Source organism: Drosophila tropicalis, unplaced genomic scaffold (assembly GCF_018151085.1).
Source record: "Drosophila tropicalis isolate 14030-0801.00 unplaced genomic scaffold, ASM1815108v1 contig_878, whole genome shotgun sequence".
Taxonomy (NCBI): domain Eukaryota; kingdom Metazoa; phylum Arthropoda; class Insecta; order Diptera; family Drosophilidae; genus Drosophila; species Drosophila tropicalis.
Genome location: NW_027173374.1, coordinates 10,923,550 through 10,944,148, shown reverse-complemented (window position 1 = coordinate 10,944,148; position 20,599 = coordinate 10,923,550). Strand labels below are relative to the sequence as shown.

The following is a 20,599-nucleotide window of genomic DNA, read 5'->3' as shown; positions in this document are numbered from 1 at the left end:
TGTGTTTGCGTTTCTTGGCGTGTAAAGCGCGTGTTACTATGAATACTTTGTCAAGTTTTTCCGACTTTCCAACTCGAACGACGTTCGTTGTCATCATCAGCAGCAGGAGCAAAGCAACAGCCTGAGTCTCTCTAACCTCCCCCTAAATGCCATTAGAATGCTTATGCTTGTCATCATTTCGTTGATGCTTACGATTCATAGTCGGGTGAAAGAAGTGAAGATCTCAGTCATAAATTAAATTGCTCATACGCCCCGTGAAAAATAAGTATACACATGAATTATATGTATACAGCTTGCTTTCTTTTTTGGGCGCTACTTTGATTTGAGCTACTCGACTCACAAATCAAACTAATGTGCAATTAATGACAGCCTCTTAGTGTCAAAAGCACAAGAACGGAACTATGCAACATTTTTATGCAGCAATTTTACGGCATCATAAACACGCCGCCAATGGGTCTCATTTTCAACACGACTTGTCACAGCTGCCTCATCATAAAAACGGTATCTACATTAATTGACAGCCCTGACCGACTGACAATGGAAATAGATGGATGGACGGATGGGCGAATGGATATTCGCCGAGAAGGACGAATGGATGTTCTCGCCTGTCTCTGATTTTTGGGTTCAGGTTTTCTTTTTGTGCTGCTGCGGCTCACGCGAAAATGCCATTAAATTGATGGGCCGGTCGTCACCAAAAACGTTTGCCACGAAAATTCACAGTCGACAAAAACAATTAAAAATGTTATAAAAATGTTATGTGCAGGTCGGCCTGAATGGATGGGTGGGATGAAGTGAGCGAAAGAGTGAGTTGCTCTATGGATTGGTTGGTTGGATGCTCTGATAAAAGCAAACGCCACTTAAACGTGTCAACAATGGATACGACAAGCGCAGTAACACAGCATCACCGCTAGCAGAGGCAAACCAATTGATGAGGAACAAAAGGACAGACTTTCGCAATCAGTTTTATGTTGTTCGAGTGGTAAAAAGAGAGAGAGGGAGACACAGAGGCTCTCATTGTGATTGGCCTATACCCAACAAACACACACACACTTTCCATACTCACATACATATGGACTGCAAACAGTTTTGCAATTAATTTTTGGCTAAAACCAGGAAAACATTTTCTGTGGCCCCATAAAAGTTAGATAAATTGTACAAGCATTGAGCAAAACTTTCGATCAAACAGCCACGCACGCACTTTATAATACCTAGATAGACAGAGGAGCACAGAGAGAGGGCGAGGTGAGAGCAGTGAAAGAGGTGGTAGGTCGCGGCATTGTCAGATTTTGAAGTGGCAAAAGCCAAAACCAAAAGCTAGCCAAGTGAAGCGTCTACCGATTATTTATAGTTGAGAAACTTTTGTCATTTACGTTGGAAAATTTAAATTTTAATTGAGTTTTCTTGCTATCTGTAGAAAAGTGGAGTCAGTGGACGGGAGTCAGTGCAGTGGTTGTAGGTGGTTTCCAGCATGACATCTATAGGGATTGGTTGGCAACTCCCTCGCTCCAGAGCTCGACAGTTGCGTTGAACTTGATTTGCCACCTGAAATGGGTAAGGTTACCCTGTAATCCTGTCAGGGATTATCAATATTTGTACTTTTCTAACCTGTTTTAGTTAATAGAATATGTAAATCACTAATTCGTGTAATCACAACATATTAAAAATAATCCATTTGGGTCATGGAGTGTCTATTCAATAGAGAATCGAGTAAGGTCTTTGGAATTTGTTCCAATAAATATAATTGCCCTTGACCATTAAAAAGCATTTCTGTTTATCGTTGCGATTCTTTCTAAACAACAATAATCAGAATTCATGAAAATTTTTCAATCTCACTTCAATGCCTAACCAAGTACCCTATTGTTTAATTAAAGTAGTTGAGTTTGGCAGTTGTTTCTCGGGGCGGTAGAATATTTTCACCTGCCGCAAAGAGTATGCTAAAGTCAATTTCACAACGATTTCAGTTTGTTTTTGCCACGTTCCCTTTTTTTTTTTTTTTTTTTTGCTCTTTGTTGATTTATCGAGCAGGGCGAGTTATGCACATAACAAAAAGTTTTCTTACCACAATGAAAAAAAAAATACGAGTAGAAACTAAAATAAAATACAAAATAAAACTACAAAAAAAGAATCAGAAGTTTGAGTTGTGAAACAAAAAAAAAAAAAAAAAACAAAAATTGCTGTTTTGTGTTTTGTTATTGTTGTTATTTTGTTTGCTGTTGTTGTAATTTTGATTGCTTTGTTATGTGGCTAGCAATAAAACATAAGGGATATTTCGTCCCGTTGTAAAAAGTCTATACACACACACACACACACGAAACACATTCAAATGAGACTCGAGATGAGACCAAAAAGTCTCAGTCTAGCTGACTTTCCGATTGGCTGACAGTGCCTCGTCTAATAGTCTAGATGATTAAACTTGTCTCCCAATGGGCAAATGGAATAAACTGCTCATTGAATTGATTTTTGCTACTAAGCCAAAAAGCGCTGATGTGACCAAAAAAAAAAGGAAATTACTTTCAGTTAGAGCCAAGGCAACAAAAAGAAAAAACAATGGTATGAGAAAAGGGAAAGGCAAAGGAAAAGCAAACCATAAAACACACGCGGCCCAATGGCGGCCAACAAAATGGCTGAGATTCCATGTATCATTATGGCCATGTTTTTAGTGTAGAAGTGTAGGAGAGAGAGAGAGAATGCCAAAGGCAATGGGAATGGAACGATCAAGGCTGGACAGCATCATAACTGAATGGACAATAAACAAAACGACAAGAACAATAACAAAAACTACAACTTACTACCCAGAAAACAAACGAAAAAGAAAGATGGCAAAAAATATGAAAAGGGGTCAAGTCAAGTCTTTGCATTTGGCGAATGGCTGTTACAAATGAGTTGAAGGGCTGTTAAAACAAAGTTTGTTATCCAATTTATGTGGAGATACAAATAAAAGTTGAAGATTTTACGCAAACTATTGTGTATACAGAATTTATACAAGTGCTTAGCGTTGATCAAGAAATAAATTTGAACATCTTCCAGTTATTGAAAATCCAGACACAGAAAAATTGGAAAACTTTTTTCAAAAGAAACAAGTTAAATTGCCATTAAATTGATAATCATTGAGGATTTTATTAATCTTTATTTCTTATCTATAACTAAAAAAGTTCCATCTTGGCATTTGGGATAATGTTCAATTAGTGATTAAAAAAGTATTATAGAATGTTGTTCAATATTGGATTACTACATTTGAAGGTTACACCAACCGCATTTTGACTCAATTTCGAAGGGAAATTCGGTCCTCTTGGTATAAATCATTTTGCATTAACCATAATTAAACTGCACACAGAAACCCAGATGAACGAGCAACAGAGTGATAGACAGAAAAACCCAAAAGGCAGTGAAATTGTCAAAGCTCACAGACACACTTACAGAAACACACACAAACACATATATTACGATCTACATATCACACGAATAGTCCTACAGACAGGCATATCATCAATGTAACTGCCTGTGCTTGTTGTTGCCGTCATCAGGGCGAGCACATTACTGCAAATGCAAAGGAGGAATCCACACCAGAGATATGCGAGTGTGTGTGTGTGCGTGTGTGTACAGTTTTGCTGTGGCAAAAACCTAAACCACAGAAACAACTCAAAATCGCAATATGACACATATGTGAACAGACGTAGCAAAATACCAAACAGAAACCTAAACCTAAACCCACACCCAAAACCCGAACACAAAACTCAAAAGCCAGCAACATTGCAACGCTAAATATGTGAAATGCACAAGTGCTGAAAGGTGTATATGTATGTACAAGTATGTGTCTGTGTCGGTGTGGGTGTGCGTGTGTGTGTTTGTGCCAGGATTTTAACGAATGTTGACAATTACGAAAATTTGGTTTTCGGTTAAACTGAATACAGCAAAAGGGATGTAGAGCAAATGCCCAACATTTTGTTTAACATTTTCGTTTGTTTTTTTCAGTCATCTCCTGTTTTTTTTTTCCTTCTTTTTTTTGGGCTGTGGCTCACAGTAAAAGCAGGAGAGAACCAGGACAACATGTTTTGGGTTCCTGTTTTTTTTTTACCGTCCCTTTTTTCCTTTTTTTTTTTTTGAAGTTGTAATGGAGTCTCTGAATGGGATTAACAATTGAAGAGAGTAAGAGCTTCAAAAAGCACAAGAAAAATGAAGAGAAGCATTTCTAGGGCTTGGCTTGGGCAATTGCTGCTTACCAAAAACACAAATACAAAAACAGCAGCACACTGATACAACAGAGAGATATAGAGAGAGAGAGAGAGACCAATTTGAAATTATACATAGGGAATTCATTTGTAGGGACGACGATTCTCAGTAATAAGCAAAACAGGGTATACTTTAAGGCGCAGGCGCTGCGCTCCAGCAGCATCTGCCCTAGCGACAAAGCTACAAAAACACATTTTATTTTCATGGTTCTTGTTTTTTTTTTTTTGCTTGCTCGCTGCTTGAATTTGGAAGCTGCAGCGCTCAGTGGTCCTGGCCAGGCTACAAAAACAATACGCCTATCAGTATGAATCCTGTGAATATCTATGCAGGACAACACGGAGCAAGACAAGCAGGACAAAGTGAAATTTGAAAATTCAAACAAAAATTACGTGAAAATTCATAGCAAGGCGAATTGAATCAAAGCAAAAGAGTAAAGAATTTTTAATGCAATTTTTGAAGGGTAATTAAAGAAAAAATGCATTTTGTGTAATTTTAAAAGCGGGTAAAAATTTAAACAAAAAAAAATAATAAATAAAAAACAGACCAAAAAAGGATAGCCATAATAAAATCAGCTGCAAGGGGAGCAGCTGCTCCTGTGTCTGCTGCTACTTCTGCTGCTGCTCCTGATGCTGAGGCTGAGAGTGGCCACTGCGCCGACTCGTTAGCTTGTCAACAACTTGGAGACTTGTAAGCACTTTTTAGACCATCATGTACTAAAATAACGGTAAAGCTAACTACGTCAGAGAACTGGCCAGAGATTGAGCAGCCGCCAGAAAGGTAAACAAAAACCTGTGCGCTTGTGTTTGTGTATCAATAATAAAACACCGGCCGCCTTTGCCTTCATTCCAAGGCTTCTGTTTTGCTGCTGGTGCTTCTGCTGCTGCCTCTGCGGCCGCAGTCGCTGCCATTGCCAACGCCACCGCCACTGCCACTCCCACACTGTGACGTCATCAGCATCATTATCATCATCTTGAACAGCAGCAACGACAACAACAACAACAACAGCTACAACATGGGCTACCAATTGAAACCACTTGCCCTCCTGCTCTCTGGCATCTGGAGGAATTGCAAATTCCTCTGCCTTCTATTCATATTTCTGCTCCTATGCGAAACGGTCCAAGCGAATCCAGATGCCAAACGTCTTTACGACGATCTTTTGAGCAATTATAATCGTCTTATACGACCAGTTAGTAATAATACCGATACGGTATTGGTTAAACTGGGCCTGCGCCTGTCCCAGCTCATCGATTTGGTAAGTAAAGGCAAGAGAAAATTAATTAATGCAATTGCAAAAAAAAAAAAAACACACAGAAGGACACACCAAAAAAAAACAAAAACACTTGGAATTTTTAATTAAACTGCGGCAAGTGAAAATGTTAAGCTACATTTGCTGCCTGCCCATGGATGAAGCAAAAATTTAAATAGGCAATTTTCAACGAAAAAGAAAACCCAGAATAAAAGTTTTCTGGGATAATAAAAAAAATGGCATTATCGAGATTGAAAACCATTTAGGAAAATTTAAAAGAAAAAAAACCTCATTATATTAAGTATTCTGGTCTGTTTTGAGTAGCGGCCTAACCAATTTTAAATTCTTTAAGCCATAAAACTTCTCAGAACGCAGATAGTTGTCTGGAAATGAGAGTAATATATTAGATAATCGAATGTTATAAACCATAGTAGATCATATTAGGGCATAGAAATCAATGGGTCTATTGGGTCTTTGGAAACTAGTTTAAAACTCCTAGAACTTTACAAATGAACTATGTTGGTCCTGCTTAAAGTTTCTAGGCATCTACCATTTGTCACCAGTCCCAACACTGCAATTTATGCAGCAGCGGGTTAAAAGGTAATAAAACACGCTAGAAACCGAATAAAAAGTAAAATAAAAAAACCAAAACCGTAAGCTGACAGCAAAAAGCACATTAGGGAAGAAGGAGACAGAGAGTGAGGAGAAAAAAATAACAAGAATGGCAGACACCAAAGTGAAGTGCAAATGATAGAGGACTACCACAGAGAAAATAAGTATGAAAAAAAAAATAAAATTAAAGGAAAACGTAACAAAAAATGCAAATCCCACGTTGATGCATGACTCAACGAAACGTTGGCTTGGCTTATTCTCATTCCTTTTTTTGTTTTTTGTGGGTGGCTTGGCTGTATTTTAATCTACAGAATCTAAAAGATCAAATTTTAACGACCAATGTGTGGCTGGAGCATGAATGGCAGGATCATAAATTCAAATGGGATCCCTCTGAATATGGCGGCGTCACTGAGCTTTATGTGCCCTCCGAGCATATTTGGCTGCCAGATATAGTGCTCTACAACAAGTGAGTATAAACGCCAAAGTTGTGGCCATAAGGAAATCAAAACTAGACAGAGATATGTAAACATTTGCCTTGGCTTTGGTTTTGTCTTTAGTGCCGATGGTGAATATGTGGTCACCACCATGACGAAAGCCATACTCCATTACACTGGCAAAGTTGTTTGGACTCCGCCGGCGATTTTCAAATCGAGCTGCGAAATTGATGTGCGCTATTTTCCTTTCGATCAGCAGACATGCTTTATGAAATTCGGCTCGTGGACCTATGATGGTGATCAGGTAAACGAATGACTTTGCTTTTCTAACTTTTTCTTTGCTTTTGCTGGCTCTCGCTAAGATAAATGGGGGCGTGGCACTAAATTTATGGGCAGACATTTATTGCAAAAATGCGAGACGAGGCAGCGAGGCAAACAAGAGACGAGCGTCTTACAAGCCTAAGAATGCCGTGCGAACATCGAAAAGGCGTTGGCGTTGGCGTGTCGTCTCCAAGATTAAAATAAGAGAAATTGTAAAAGTGTAATTGAAACTTGTCTAACCGTTGCACACACCCACACACACACGCATAAGCACAGCGCTGAGCGTGAGAGAGATGAAACGGCACTCAACTGTGTGTCCCTGTCATAAAAATGCGCGGTCATAAATTAAGGCAAAGTGCGACTCCAACTCATCCTTAAACTGAACTCTTCTTTCCGCTGACCATCTCGAATGGTGTACAGTGGCTTAACAGTGAATATTAATTGGTTGAATTAGTCAAAAGATCTTATGCCAATAGATAAATGGTTTGATGAATGAAAAAGTTTTAAAAAGGTTTTTCTCCTAATTTTATTTTACGGATTTTGTCAAATATTAGTTAATAGTTGACCCACTGTTTTAGTTAAAGCATTTAAATTTTTGCACCACTTGAAACGGTTGCACTTGAGCCTCTCTTAACTCGTCGTCACTTTGGATAGCCTTTTTAGTCAAAGGCGTTGCCAACATTGCCTGCTGCTGCAGACTTTGCCCCAGGAGGAACTAGGAACGTGGACGTGAAAAGTGAATGTCACGCCCGTTGCCTTCAAGTGCCTTTAAGCTGTGTGCTGCCATGTCCATAGGATGAATTTCAATGGCTCCATCACTTTTGTTTCCTTTCGTTTAGATCGATTTGAAACACATCAGCCAGAAAAATGACAAGGATAACAAGGTGGAGATTGGCATTGATTTGCGAGAATATTATCCTAGCGTGGAATGGGATATATTGGGTGTACCAGCCGAGCGACACGAAAAATATTATCCTTGCTGTGCTGAGCCGTATCCAGGTGAGTTTTGTAGAGTTTTAAAGCTATAAATCGCCGGCAAATAGACGTTAAAGACGCGAAAGCTCTACCCAAACTCACCCCGAAAATTTTTTTCCCTTTCTCTTTCTTTCTTTCGCCGCAAACATGATGACAAATTATCTTGGAACTTTTGGTAAACCCTTTAATAAATTGTATTTATTAGATATATTTTTCAATATCACACTAAGACGCAAGACTCTCTTCTACACGGTTAATTTAATCATTCCCTGCGTTGGCATCTCCTATCTGTCGGTGTTGGTGTTCTATCTGCCAGCCGATTCTGGTGAAAAAATTGCTCTCTGCATCAGCATTCTGCTGTCCCAGACCATGTTCTTTTTGCTCATATCAGAAATTATTCCATCAACATCTTTGGCATTGCCCCTGCTGGGAAAATATCTTCTCTTTACCATGTTGCTGGTCGGACTGAGTGTTGTCATAACCATCATCATACTCAATATACACTATCGCAAGCCAAGTACTCACAAGATGCGTCCTTGGATTCGAGCGTTCTTTATAAAGCGACTGCCCAAATTGCTTCTGATGCGTGTACCCAAGGATTTACTGCGTGATCTGGCAGCCAATAAGATCAACTACGGCCTGAAGTTCAGTAAGACCAAATTCGGACAGGCACTGATGGATGAAATGCAAATGAACTCAGGTGGCTCCAGTCCGGATTCGTTGCGCCGCATGCAAGGCCGCGTTGGAGTGGGAGGATGCAATGGCATGCATGTGACTACGGCCACAAATAGGTAAGTGACAGACAACGAATGATGGGCCAGTATCAAATCATCGTAATTAATTTCATTAAACATATTTAAAGTATAAATCTATTTGTAAGAAATTCAAACCATGTGCACCAATATATGGCAAAACATCCTCTCCTTTTGTTAGTTACTTGCACCCACAGAATACTCATGGTTCATCTCATCTCGTTCGTTTTTTTCCATCTCCTGTCTTCTGTCCTTTCTCACATTCTGTGTCTGTGGCACTATCTCGTTACAGATTCAGTGGCTTGGTTGGTGCTCTGGGTGGAGGACTGAGCACATTGAGCGGCTACAATGGCCTGCCATCGGTGTTATCCGGTTTGGATGACTCTTTGAGCGATGTGGCGGCACGCAAAAAATATCCATTTGAGCTGGAGAAGGCCATACACAATGTCATGTTCATACAACATCACATGCAGCGTCAGGATGAGTTCAATGCGGTGAGTCCAGCTGATTGAAATTTTAATTGAAAATTCCATTTGCCGAAAAACGAAAAGCCGTACAAGCTGGAAACGGGACGAAAATAAAAAACCGCAGAAAACTCACTGGCTATTTATAGAGTGAGAGAAAGAGAGAGACAGTGTCCCAATCTCTAGCTTTCCTTGTTAGCTGTTTCACTTGTTTCTTGTTTCTGGTTTGGTTTGCTTTTCCTTTTTTTTTCGTTGCTTTTTATTTGTCGACTTATTTAAGCTCTTTTTCCATATTTGCACTTTAAGACACAAGGACGAGGAAATCCAGTTTTAATTGCTTTTGCTCAATTGACTGGCAATCGTTAGCTATCATTCCTTTTCCTCTGCCGATGCCGCTGCCGCTGCCTCTGGCACTCTCGTGGATGTGGTGCGGCAGTGGCTCTGACCGCTTTGCCAGGCTCCATTTGGTTCATCAGTGGCAAAATAAAAGAAAAAGAGCCGCAAACGTTTCAATCAGACCCCCCCAAAAATGCTTTTTGTTCTGCGATTGCGGCATTTGCTTTGTTTTTTCTTCCTTGTTGTATATATTCTTTGTTTTCTCTTTTTTTTTTTTGGTTCCTTCTTTATTGTTGCTACTTTGCTTTTTGATTGATAACAGAACTGATGCCGAGCGAGTAAGTAGATTAAGACCAAAAAGCGAAAAAATATAAGGGAATCAGCTTATTTAATAGCAATCGCTCCATGTGTGAGAGCTTAAAGACCAATTAAATTTTATTGAAGATTAGAGTTTGATTGAGAGAAAATGAAAGCAAACGTTACATTTCTCTTTGATTCACAGGAGGATCAGGATTGGGGCTTTGTGGCCATGGTTATGGATCGCTTGTTCCTGTGGCTCTTTATGATTGCATCGCTGGTGGGCACATTTGTCATATTGGGCGAGGCACCATCTCTATACGATGATACCAAGGCCATTGATGTCCAACTATCCGATGTTGCCAAGCAAATTTACAATCTAACCGAAAAGAAGAATTAAATTCAATCGATAATAATATAAAACCTACTTAATCACTAAATCTTAAAGCAATGTTTAAACATTACATTAATAACAACTAATAAAAAGAAACCAAACAAAAATTAACAATGAAATGTTGTGAAAAATGAAGAGATTTTTCCATTTTACCCTGAGATTCCTTCTAGAAAAAATGCACAAGAAAAATGCTTAAACGTAACTAAGATACCAAGCTGAGAGCAAGTAAAACTACGATAAAAAAAAGTAAAAAAAAGGACAGGAGTCCTTTCTCCAAAGCCCTTCCGCTTGGCATGTCAAAAATATGTTTGCCTCAGCATGTGGGTAACTACATGGCATGCATGTTAGCCCGTTATTTGATAACTGGAAAATTAACCTTTGGAAAATGAAATCTGAGCAACGAAAGCAACTAACTCATGTGGAAGAAGACGCATACAAAATATGAAGGAAGAAAACTATGGGATACAAAAACCAAAAGAATTATAATGAGAATGTTGTTGCTCTAAACTTAAATTATCAACTGGAACTAACTTTGGACTAACAATGTAAACTTGAGTACCCGTTTCTGTCTGCTGAGTAAATTGTATAGAAATAAAGTCAAACATAACAATAGTTTTAATATTTCATCAAAATGCATAGCCTCATTGAACAGAGTCTTGTTAAATTTGAATACTCTTTCCATGGAAAGTTTCTTTTTGTCAATTTCCGTAAGTTTTTTTGATTGAAACTGAAATGTTCGATTGGACTAACCATAAAATATATTCATGAATACCTACCCAAAATTCGTTTCGTATTTTCAGTTGGCATTTGGTATTTTGCATAGCCACCTTCAACTCACAATCAAAAAATATTTGTAAAACTATTTGCTACAACTGTAACAGTAAAACTATTTCCTATACACAATGTCACAAATTTTTTGCTATTTTCATCTTTTTCTGAATGTGAATGTCATTCAAATTGATGGGGAAACCATTTCCATTTCTTCTATTTCCATTTTCATTTCTCCATCTCCATCTCCAGTTCCAGCTCCATCTCCATGCCAGAGGCTGTCAATGTCAATTTTGCGCAGTAACAGTAACAGCAATTGCAATTTCGAACAAAAGGAGAGTAGAACGATTGCAGGCGCGCTTTTAACTTGGTTCAACAAGTCTCTGCAGTGGGGGATTCAGGTTCTATGCATACTATTCGTATATACATTTATATATTGTGCCCTTTGCATATATTATGCATACATTTTCCAGTATCGGCAATCACTTTACGCACACGCCGCCAACAATTCAAGTATTTCACCCATTCGCTCACTCATTCATTCATTCATTCATTCTGCTGTAGTTCCGTTCCCTTGTGTCATGTTGACAAGTTCAATATGCTGCCAAAAGGGAAAGAAAGAAGGCAGCGGGGAGGGCAAGAACGACCAACCAACCAGCCAACCAACTGACTGACTTTGCCTTGTGTTGTGTCGCCATGTGTGCATCATTTTCGCTACTTCCCGTCTACTTTTCACAGTTCAGCGAACGACTGCTGTTGCCTTTTTTCCCCCTCTCTCTCTCTCTTCCTCTCTCCCGCTTTGTCTATTTTTATTTTTTTATTTTTTGTCTTAGCTTCAATTGAAATTCATATTATTTGTGCTTCACATATGACGAAGGGAAGCATCAAGTATACGCATAACAGCAAGAACGGCAACAACAGCAGCTGCAACAGTAGCAACAGCAACAATAAACCAATGGAAAGATGGCTTATACATGGAATATTGTGAAAAGCATTGCATTTCGAACAAAATTTAATGAAAGAATATGCAACCAAGCATAAAAACTCATGTTAAATGTCTTGCTTAAATTTTAAATGCAAATTCTAACTTTTATCTAATTCATTGATAACAAAACAATAAACGACATATATTTTAGGAATGTTTCTAGCAACATTTTGGAATTGATCTCCTTGAAATTGTTTTCAAACAACTGAAGATTAAAAGTGTTTTCATCCAATGACAATCAATGAAAAATCTTGAGATACAATACATATATCTCTTCCATGTTTATTAAGATTTCAGATTATGGTTTGGAGAAGCTAAATCTAATATTCGATGTCTGTCTAGAAATTGTTTGCTAAAAAAAACCCAAATGAAAATAAATTATATAAATTTTGTTTTGCTGCCTTTTAAATAAACCATATTTCTGATATCTAGTATGCGGATGTGACAAATCCTTTATCAAAATCCTCTTACCATTCGAACTATTTGGAATCGAGCACAAGTTATTTCTCTTTGGTTTTTATTTTATGTGTTATTTTTATATGCATAACATTTTATATATTTTATTTGAATGTATTTATTTTACATTTTATTCTGTTGTATAGATATACATATTTTTTGCTCACGTATAATTCATTGCATACTTTGATATTTTTATAGCACTTTTTTTTTGTTGTTGCTTGGCATGCAGCAATTTCATTTCCCGCTGACAGCAGCAGCAGCAGCAACAGCAACGTCAGCAGCAGCAACAACAACAACACAGAAAATGCAGCAATGGCAACAACAGCATAACAGCAGCAGCAGCAGTTTTCAATTCGTTTGATTTACCATTTATTTATGTCGTTTGACAAATTCAATTTGTTCGCAGATTGTTGGAGGTTGCGGAGTTTTTAAATTGGGAGAAACAAAAAAAAAATGACTACCGAAATGCATTTGCTGTACATTTAATGCAATTTGCTGTGTCGCCCAGACAAAAGTCGCCCACTATTCTTTTCCTCTTCGCTCTCTAACATAATTAACATCAGTGAAACGGCAGCCTTTTAGTTGCATTTCGTGCCCGCATCCTCCTTCAAACTGAACGATTAGAGACTCGCTTGTCGCTTGTCCAATTTTATCGCAAAAACAATTTGTCGCTGGCTGCAAGTGGTTTTCCATTTACCATTTTTTATTCATTTTTTATTTTCAAAGAAATTTCAAGTCTTCTAACTTGACTGCTAGAAATTTCCGTTACTTATTTTTGAAACGATTAATAAAAGTCGTGGCATAGTTTCAGAGTTTTTTTTGACTGGGTGGATGGAGGCTTTTGTTTTTGTCATCCGTGTTCAGTTGATATGTGAAAAGTTGGTGAGGTTTGTTATTTATTTATTTATGAATTGTTTGTGTTCACTACGCTCGTAAAGTTGTTGCTTGACACACACACACACACACACACATACAGAAACACATACACCCACAGATCACATCCAATTAGCATATTAAATTAAATAAATATTAAACTAACTGCCAAAGGCCACCATCGTATGTATACGTATATTACGTATACGCCATTCAGGCCAAAGGATGTCAATACTTAAAGTGATCAACCACAAACACACACACATGGGCAAACTGTCTTGCAGTTAGTCATTCACTCATCAAACAACCTCTTTACTCCCGCCTTACCACCCACATCCTCGCAATACCACATACATATACACACACACACACAGACAAACATACTTTCAGCAACCTGCCACTGCCCTCGTTTAGACTAGTCTCTATGGATTATATGCCAGCGGCTTTTACGAGTCCTGGGCCCGTGTGTCCTATGTCCTGCTCTGCTGCTCATAATTTATGCCACTCATCTTAATAATTTTGGGCGCAAAACTTCAACTATGAGTACATGCAGCAGCCCATCCGCCACCGCCACCACCATCACCACCACGACCACCATTGCCAACAAGGACACTGGCAGTCGAAATATTTTAAACATTTACTTAGCCAACATAAAAGGTTTTTGATAGAAAAGACGTAGTAGGGAGTTGGGTAGAGTAGAGTTAGGGCATAGCATTATGCTTTAACTTGTGATTACCAGCAACTACTTAGTATTACATGACAAGTCTAACAAGGACAACATAATATCTAAACAGGAATGAAAAGCTAGGTCGATCGAAAGCCACTATCGACTAAGAGACAAATCTTCGTGATATTCCAAAAGAGATTGTAGGACTTTTTCCGGTGATCCATCCCTGCTTTATGATTGCCAAAGGTTGTCTTTGGTGTAATATTTCATTATCATCATCGTCGTCATCATCAACATCATCGTGCATCGTGTCGTCATCGTCAGAACATGTCGCACAGCATCTTTTACGTTTTGCCACACACACGCACACCAACACCCACACTCACACTCACACTCGCACTCAAGTGCTTATATGTATATACATGTAGTATGTATGTATGTATGCCACACATATTACTTATACGCCCTGTGCGCCGCTTTTTTGCCTGTTTATTTTAGTGCCAATGTAGCATAGTTTTATGCATATCGTAGTAGTATGTATATACACATATATAGAGAAGTTGTGGCTGTGTGTGTAATTTTCCTGCTTCCCCTGTAGAGCTGCAACGTCTTTGTTATGGCATAACTTTATGTTTTGGGTTGGGTGTTGTTCGCTTTACTGCTGTGCATGTAAATGTTTCAGTTTTTGGCGCTCTAAGGCAAAATGTACTTTACTTTCTTTTCCTCCTCTGTCACCATATTCTTTTCTCGCCCTTTCTTTCTCTCTGTCTGCATTTCCATTTCTAGGTTTTGTGTGTACAACACCCACACACTACACATTATTCATTCATGTTGGACATCCACTTGAAAATTGACTTATGTGAAAAGGAAGTCACCTTCTGTTATGACTGGGATATTGGTCTGATCCTGCTCCAGCTTTTCTCCTTTTATGGTGTTGCATCGTTGACAGCATTTTTTTGTGCATTTAAAATTACAGATACGATTTGTGGTCTGACTTTAGCTGCACGATGCAGTGGTGTCCTTTCAGGATATTTAAACAAAGAAGGGAATCAAGAGTAATGCCAATGACTCGTACAGTCCTTTACAGGCACTTATTTGGTAGAATGAATGTAGAATTGTCTCGTTGTCCCTCATTTTGAATACTTATATGCCACTTCTCTATAGGCTGTAACCTGGGCATAATAGAATTTCTCTTTTAATCAAGTTGAAACACCTATTAGATCTATCCATGCATACGTACTTCAAGCTTACTCGAATTTCAGATTTCAGCTAGACTAATTTACAATGCCATTAAGTCCCCACTGCGTTGATGGTAACTTTCTCTGGCAACGTTGAATGCATAAGTTGTTCGTCATTAAACTGACATTCAACTAAGCCACAGAGTGCGGGTGGAGAGTGGCACATGCTTCAAAGGCCGCTAGCAAAGTGGCAGCACTTTGGCCAAATCCAATTAACTTGAACTGCAACTAACTCACACACGCACACATACATTTACACACACAAACACCAACATACATGTAACCTACAGTTGCCTAGCGGGCAACTAAGAACCTAAAACGAGAAAATCGGTGGCCCTCCATGGAAATCTTTTTCACACTGCTGCGTTTTTGTTCCCTTTTCATCCCTCCTGCTCTATACCGTTCCCTCTCTATTTCTCTTCTTCTCTGTTCATGTCTTTTGGTGGCATTGCAGATATTATAAACATTTTTCGAGCTTTTGCATATTTTAAACTAGAAGCTGGCTGCCATTACTCAAGTGGATGGCAAAATGACTTAGGTGACAGCACACAATGGAGCATAACAAATATGCTTCTTGGAGGAGGAGAAACTTGAGCAGCAGATGCCCAATGTCGCCATTATAAAGCGAAAGGCATTCTTCATTCCACGCAATGCGGTTCACTCTGAACTGTGTCAGACAAAGGCAAAAAACTGAATGAGTAACTAGCGGGAAACGGGGCGGGCGGACGACCATAGGAGAGTACCAGATCGAGTGCTTGGCCAAACTGGGTCATGTTTACAATTAACTTTTGGACCCCATCCATGCCAGCGCTGGCAACCGCACAGCCAAACCAAACCGGCTCAACCTCATCCTGCATGCACAAAGGACTAGGGTTTAGCGTGTTTTTACCCATTTATGTGTATCCTTGAATGATTTTTGCATTCACCAGATCGCCGCAGAAAAAGGAAACCCAAAATGAAAATGCAAAATGAAAAAGTTCCCTTTTGGTGGTTCACTCAACCGTTGTAAGGAAAATTTCTCATAAGTGGTAATTTTCATTTGTAATGAGTTGAGAGTTGCTTGCGGTCTGCCTACTGCCTTCTGGATTCCTGCATAATGCACTTCCCTTAAACAATTGGCCTGATTAAAATGTCCTTGACGGAATATCATACCGCCAAACCACAATAGCTGTCAGCGTCGAATTTAATAAGCCTAATTAATAGCGTACCGCACCAACCATCACCACCGAAACCGGCACCTCCTCTTAACCCCATTGGCGCCACCAAATCGCTGCACTAAGCATACTTTGCATTATGTACTAAACAAATTCATTAATGGCAAATGAAGTGCAGCAAGAACAGAAACCTATATCAAATATTAATGAAAGTTCAAACACGAACGTCTTTAAACGTCTTGCATACTCTTAGGCTACAAGCCGCAGGATACATCTCTGAGATATGTGCATAATTCTCGATCAACAAAGTTTCATGCTGGACAATCAACAACGAACAGTAAATCAAATGGAAAAGAAGCTGCTTGCTGGGAATTTCCCATTCTTTGCTAAGTGACAGTCTCATTAAGTTCTGCTAATTACCAAAAAAATTACTACATTCAAAAACAATTCTTGATAGCTAGAATTGCCATTTGAATTGAATTGTGCAATTATGTCTCTTGTTTTAGTCAATGTCGCATTCAATCTATATACCGATATGCATCCTTGTAGACAAAACAAAAGCTGTCAAGTTTAAAATACAATTATGGAAAATTATGGAAATATTTGAAGCTATCTCAATTGATTTTCTGTTGTTTATATTATTTATATTGCTCGTATGCATTAACATATTAAAGATAACGCACCGATACTTGAATACACTTGCTATAATTTGAAGAATTATCAGTTAATCATTTTATCAAGATTTGTAAACTAAATGAGAGCACATTGTTTCAACATCTGTTTGCGAATAGAACTTAAGTTCCTTCTCAAATCCAGAATAATCCTTTGGGTTTTCCCTTCGATCTCGTATTTTAAGGGTTCTAAGGAAGTATGGAAAAAGGGCATATGTCTTATAGATATTCAACTGTTCAGCTTTTGCAAGAGTATTGAAAAACTTTTAAATAATATTTATAAATAGTTGGCCAAGCAAACAATTGATGCTAATTGACATTTTCTTAAATAACTGACAAACGGTAAATTGAAATAAACAATGCATTATTTTGGAATCCATTAACGAAATTTCAAACCCGTCTGCCTGCCTGCTCATTGAATTCGGTTTGCATTTCGTTTTCCCCACCAACAATCCAACCACCAACCGGTGCCAACTTGGTATGCCCTTTGGTTCAATTGCATATTTCTTTTGCCATAGACAATGGATAATTACAGCACTTTGCACCTTTTCATTCACATTGTTCATTATTTTTGTTGTTGCTGGTTTTGGTTTTTTTGGGTTTCCCCTTTGCCATTTGTTCCATTTGTTTGTGTTTGTTTTTTCCCCTTTCTTTTTTTGGAAAAGTCGGCAGGCAACCAGGCTTGAAATTATGCCTCCTGTAATTTGACATGCAGACAAAACCATTTTAACACCCCGATGACTGCATTGTTTGGGTTTCTTTGTTGATATTAGGTGGACCTGAGGCTGCCTGTGGCAGAATGTTTGAGAATTTCGGGGAAATTATTGTGTGTAGATTTAAAATATATAGCTGCTTTAAGAATGGTGATTAAAAACTCATTAGTGATCAATATTTTTTCCAATTAAATTCTTTACCATGCTTTGGCTGAGCGGACTTAAAGGACTCGGACACGGAATCGGACCGCCTCTGAATACGGCAGGTATCCCGCTCCAAAACCCTCCCGCCCGCCTTTGTCAACATCCGAATATCCCCCAAGACTTTTAATTAACTTTTATTACACTTTATTATTGTTGCGTAGCAACAGCAAAACCGTTTTCATATTTTCATTATGTTTAAGTGTCATGATTTTTAATTGTGAATTATGAACTCGAAAAAAAAGAATACATAAACAACCACAACAAGGGAAGCAAAGCGAGACAAGAAGATGGCATTTCCAGAGATAGAATTTAAACCACATTTGCCATATGCAGTTGACCACTTCAGATGGTTGGCAAACGGAGTGCAGTCCCAAGGAAAGGGGTACCAGTGGCTCACCAGTCGAGCAGAGTAAACTTTCCAACTTTGAAGTCCATATGGAATAATATTAAATGTCGTTACTCAACCTTAAAATGGCTTAATGTAGAGTATAACTTTTTTATGGACAAACCACTTGAACTTTCAAGTTCTCAAGTTAAATTAGATATGAGTAATTTGTAGATATTAACAAAATAATCCTTTCAATACCAAAATAGTAATAATAATTATATATTTTGGTTATTTTCCGCTGTGGCTACGCCTTGTAGACTTTTAATGAATGCGGCATAGATAAATAATTTCCACCATATAATTTATCTAAAAGCCACTTTAAACTACGCCACTGTCGTGTTGGTTTTGCAACCACAGTGAAACCTAAATACCCAAACCAGAGAGCAAACCAACAACCGTCAGAGAAGCTAGCCACCTCATTCCTCATCCAGTTGGGCAGAGGGTAAGAGAAATGGGCGGTTTGGGGATGCTGGAGTCGAGTCGAAGCGAGAGACGAGAGGCGAGAGGCTGGGCCCAGTCATAATTATGCGCTTGAGTGCTTGATTATGATGGCGCTGGTCTGACAACGATGATTACGTAGCCGCTCTCTTGTTTGTTCATTAATAAGTGCAACAAAAACGCGTCCACTGTACGTAAGTATGTGAGTATGTATTTGCCACATCACACGTACACACACACACACATACACACATATACTTCTGTGTAGAAGCTTTTTGCCGTTGTTATAGCCATTTATGCGGGGCTTGTCACTTACACGCAAAATTTAGCAAAGCTTCTGCGATAGCGAGGTGTTGTTCCTGCTTCGACCCGCATTGGAGTCCATATAAGTATGCTACATACCGACTTTGTGTATGTGTATGTACATATGTATGTATGTGCGTGAATGTTGCAGTGTCTCTTTGTCGCTCAACTCAGTCGCGCTCAAATTGCATATTTTGCAGCTTGATAGCTCATTACGCTGACACTTGATTGTTGCACGTACCCAACAACGGGAAGCAGCACGAACAACAACTCTGCCATGACTTGGGCGGGCTGTGACCAAAAGAGTTACTAGGGGGGTTGCCATTTTCTAATAGTGCTGTCGACGTGAGGGTGGCTATCAAATGAAATTGAATGCATTTTTAACTATCGCAACATATTGTACATGAATATAAATTGCCAAAAGAGATGTCACAATATACAACTTTAAATGTAAACATCTTAAACGCGTCCTCAATTATTTTATTTCTTAAATAATTTTAGTCATGTGAAAAAGTTTGTCTCTCTCTCACCAATTACTTTCCTCAGCTGACGACAGAATGAGACAGAAAAAGTGAGCGAGAGAGAGCTTAACAGAATATCAGTGAGAGTGAAAACAGTTCTTAGCAGTTACTGCATTTTTTTTTTTGCTGTACTGAGCGCCGCAATAGAAGACAGAGTAAGCGAGAGCGATTTTTTGGCGCTCAGCTACAAAGTGTAGGTGAAAGAGAGAGAGAGAGAGTAATAGTGGGGTTCAGCGAGAGCAACTCTTGCACTTTCTTCTGCTCTTCGGTGACGTTATAAAAGAAGCTGCAATTGAGGGAGCGCGCGTCAGTTGTGATCGCTGCGTCGACGCGTGCGGTTGTTTGCGTTCTCCGCTCCGATCCCCAAATCCATTTCCAATGGCGACATGCAATTTATCTGATCGTGGAAAAATTAAGTAAGTAACTTTATTGTTTAGTAAAGTGAATACTAATAATAATTCTTTCTTTTATAGGATTTGTGTTTGTTGACAGCTAAAATATTTTCTAATAAATACTATTTAAACCAAAATTAATTGATTAAAATTTTGAATTTTCTTTGCAAAGTAAATATTCAAATGTCTTGTGATCTTTTCGTACTGGCACTCATCACGCGATCAACTCCACATGCACAAGCTTAAGTGTTATTATGCAACACACATATACACACACACACTCATACACACATAGAAGATTCCCTTCCTGGCAACATGATGACATTAAAAATCCATTTAGCGTAACGCTCAATGCAGCAGCAGCAGCAGCAGTGAAGTAAAGCCAGCAAAAGGGCATAACTGGAAAAACGTTTTCATCCTGGCCACGCCCATAGAACAACAACATGAACTCCCATGAACAACCCAGCCCATTCGCTAATAACCCGTTGAGTGTCTGTCGACTTTCGCTTGTCATCATCATCATCATCCTCGTGCTAGACAACGTTCACGTTTATTAAGTTTTCGCATTGCATCTAGTTCTCCGTCACAAAAATGTGTTAACCGCAAGAAAAAATGAAAGAAACCAAGTGAAAGATACAGATACAAAAAGAGCAAAGAATGCGAAGAAAATAATGGGTAGTCGTGAGGTAGGAAAGCTAAGCGTCACTTCGATTTCCATTTACCCATTTTGAAGAGTCTTAGTTAGTTGCATCAGCAGAAATTTT

At 38.7% G+C, this 20,599-nt stretch overlaps 1 protein-coding gene and 1 long non-coding RNA gene across 3 annotated transcripts; both read left to right on the top strand.

Moving 5' to 3' along the window:
• Nucleotides 1-4,548: 4,548 nt before the first annotated feature.
• On the top strand, nucleotides 4,549-10,150 carry nAChRalpha2 (nicotinic acetylcholine receptor alpha2). Of its 2 annotated transcripts, XM_068301763.1 has the most exons (8): nucleotides 4,549-5,007; nucleotides 5,081-5,482; nucleotides 6,400-6,554; nucleotides 6,646-6,826; nucleotides 7,683-7,842; nucleotides 8,024-8,609; nucleotides 8,863-9,064; nucleotides 9,873-10,149. In XM_068301763.1, the coding sequence occupies exons 2-8, from the start codon at nucleotides 5,243-5,245 to the stop codon at nucleotides 10,065-10,067; spliced, it is 1,719 nt and encodes a 572-aa protein (XP_068157864.1). In that variant the 5' UTR covers nucleotides 4,549-5,007; nucleotides 5,081-5,242; the 3' UTR covers nucleotides 10,068-10,149. The 2 variants fall into 2 exon arrangements, with proteins under 2 accessions (XP_068157864.1, XP_068157865.1); XM_068301764.1 differs by lacking the exon at nucleotides 4,549-5,007 and having other exon boundaries at nucleotides 5,051-5,482; nucleotides 9,873-10,150.
• A 9,612-nt stretch (nucleotides 10,151-19,762) lies between these two features.
• On the top strand, nucleotides 19,763-19,972 carry LOC137584118 (uncharacterized). The gene is made up of 2 exons (XR_011033464.1): nucleotides 19,763-19,859; nucleotides 19,917-19,972. It is a non-coding gene; the product is annotated as an uncharacterized lncRNA (long non-coding RNA).
• The last annotated feature ends 627 nt before the right edge of the window (nucleotides 19,973-20,599 follow it).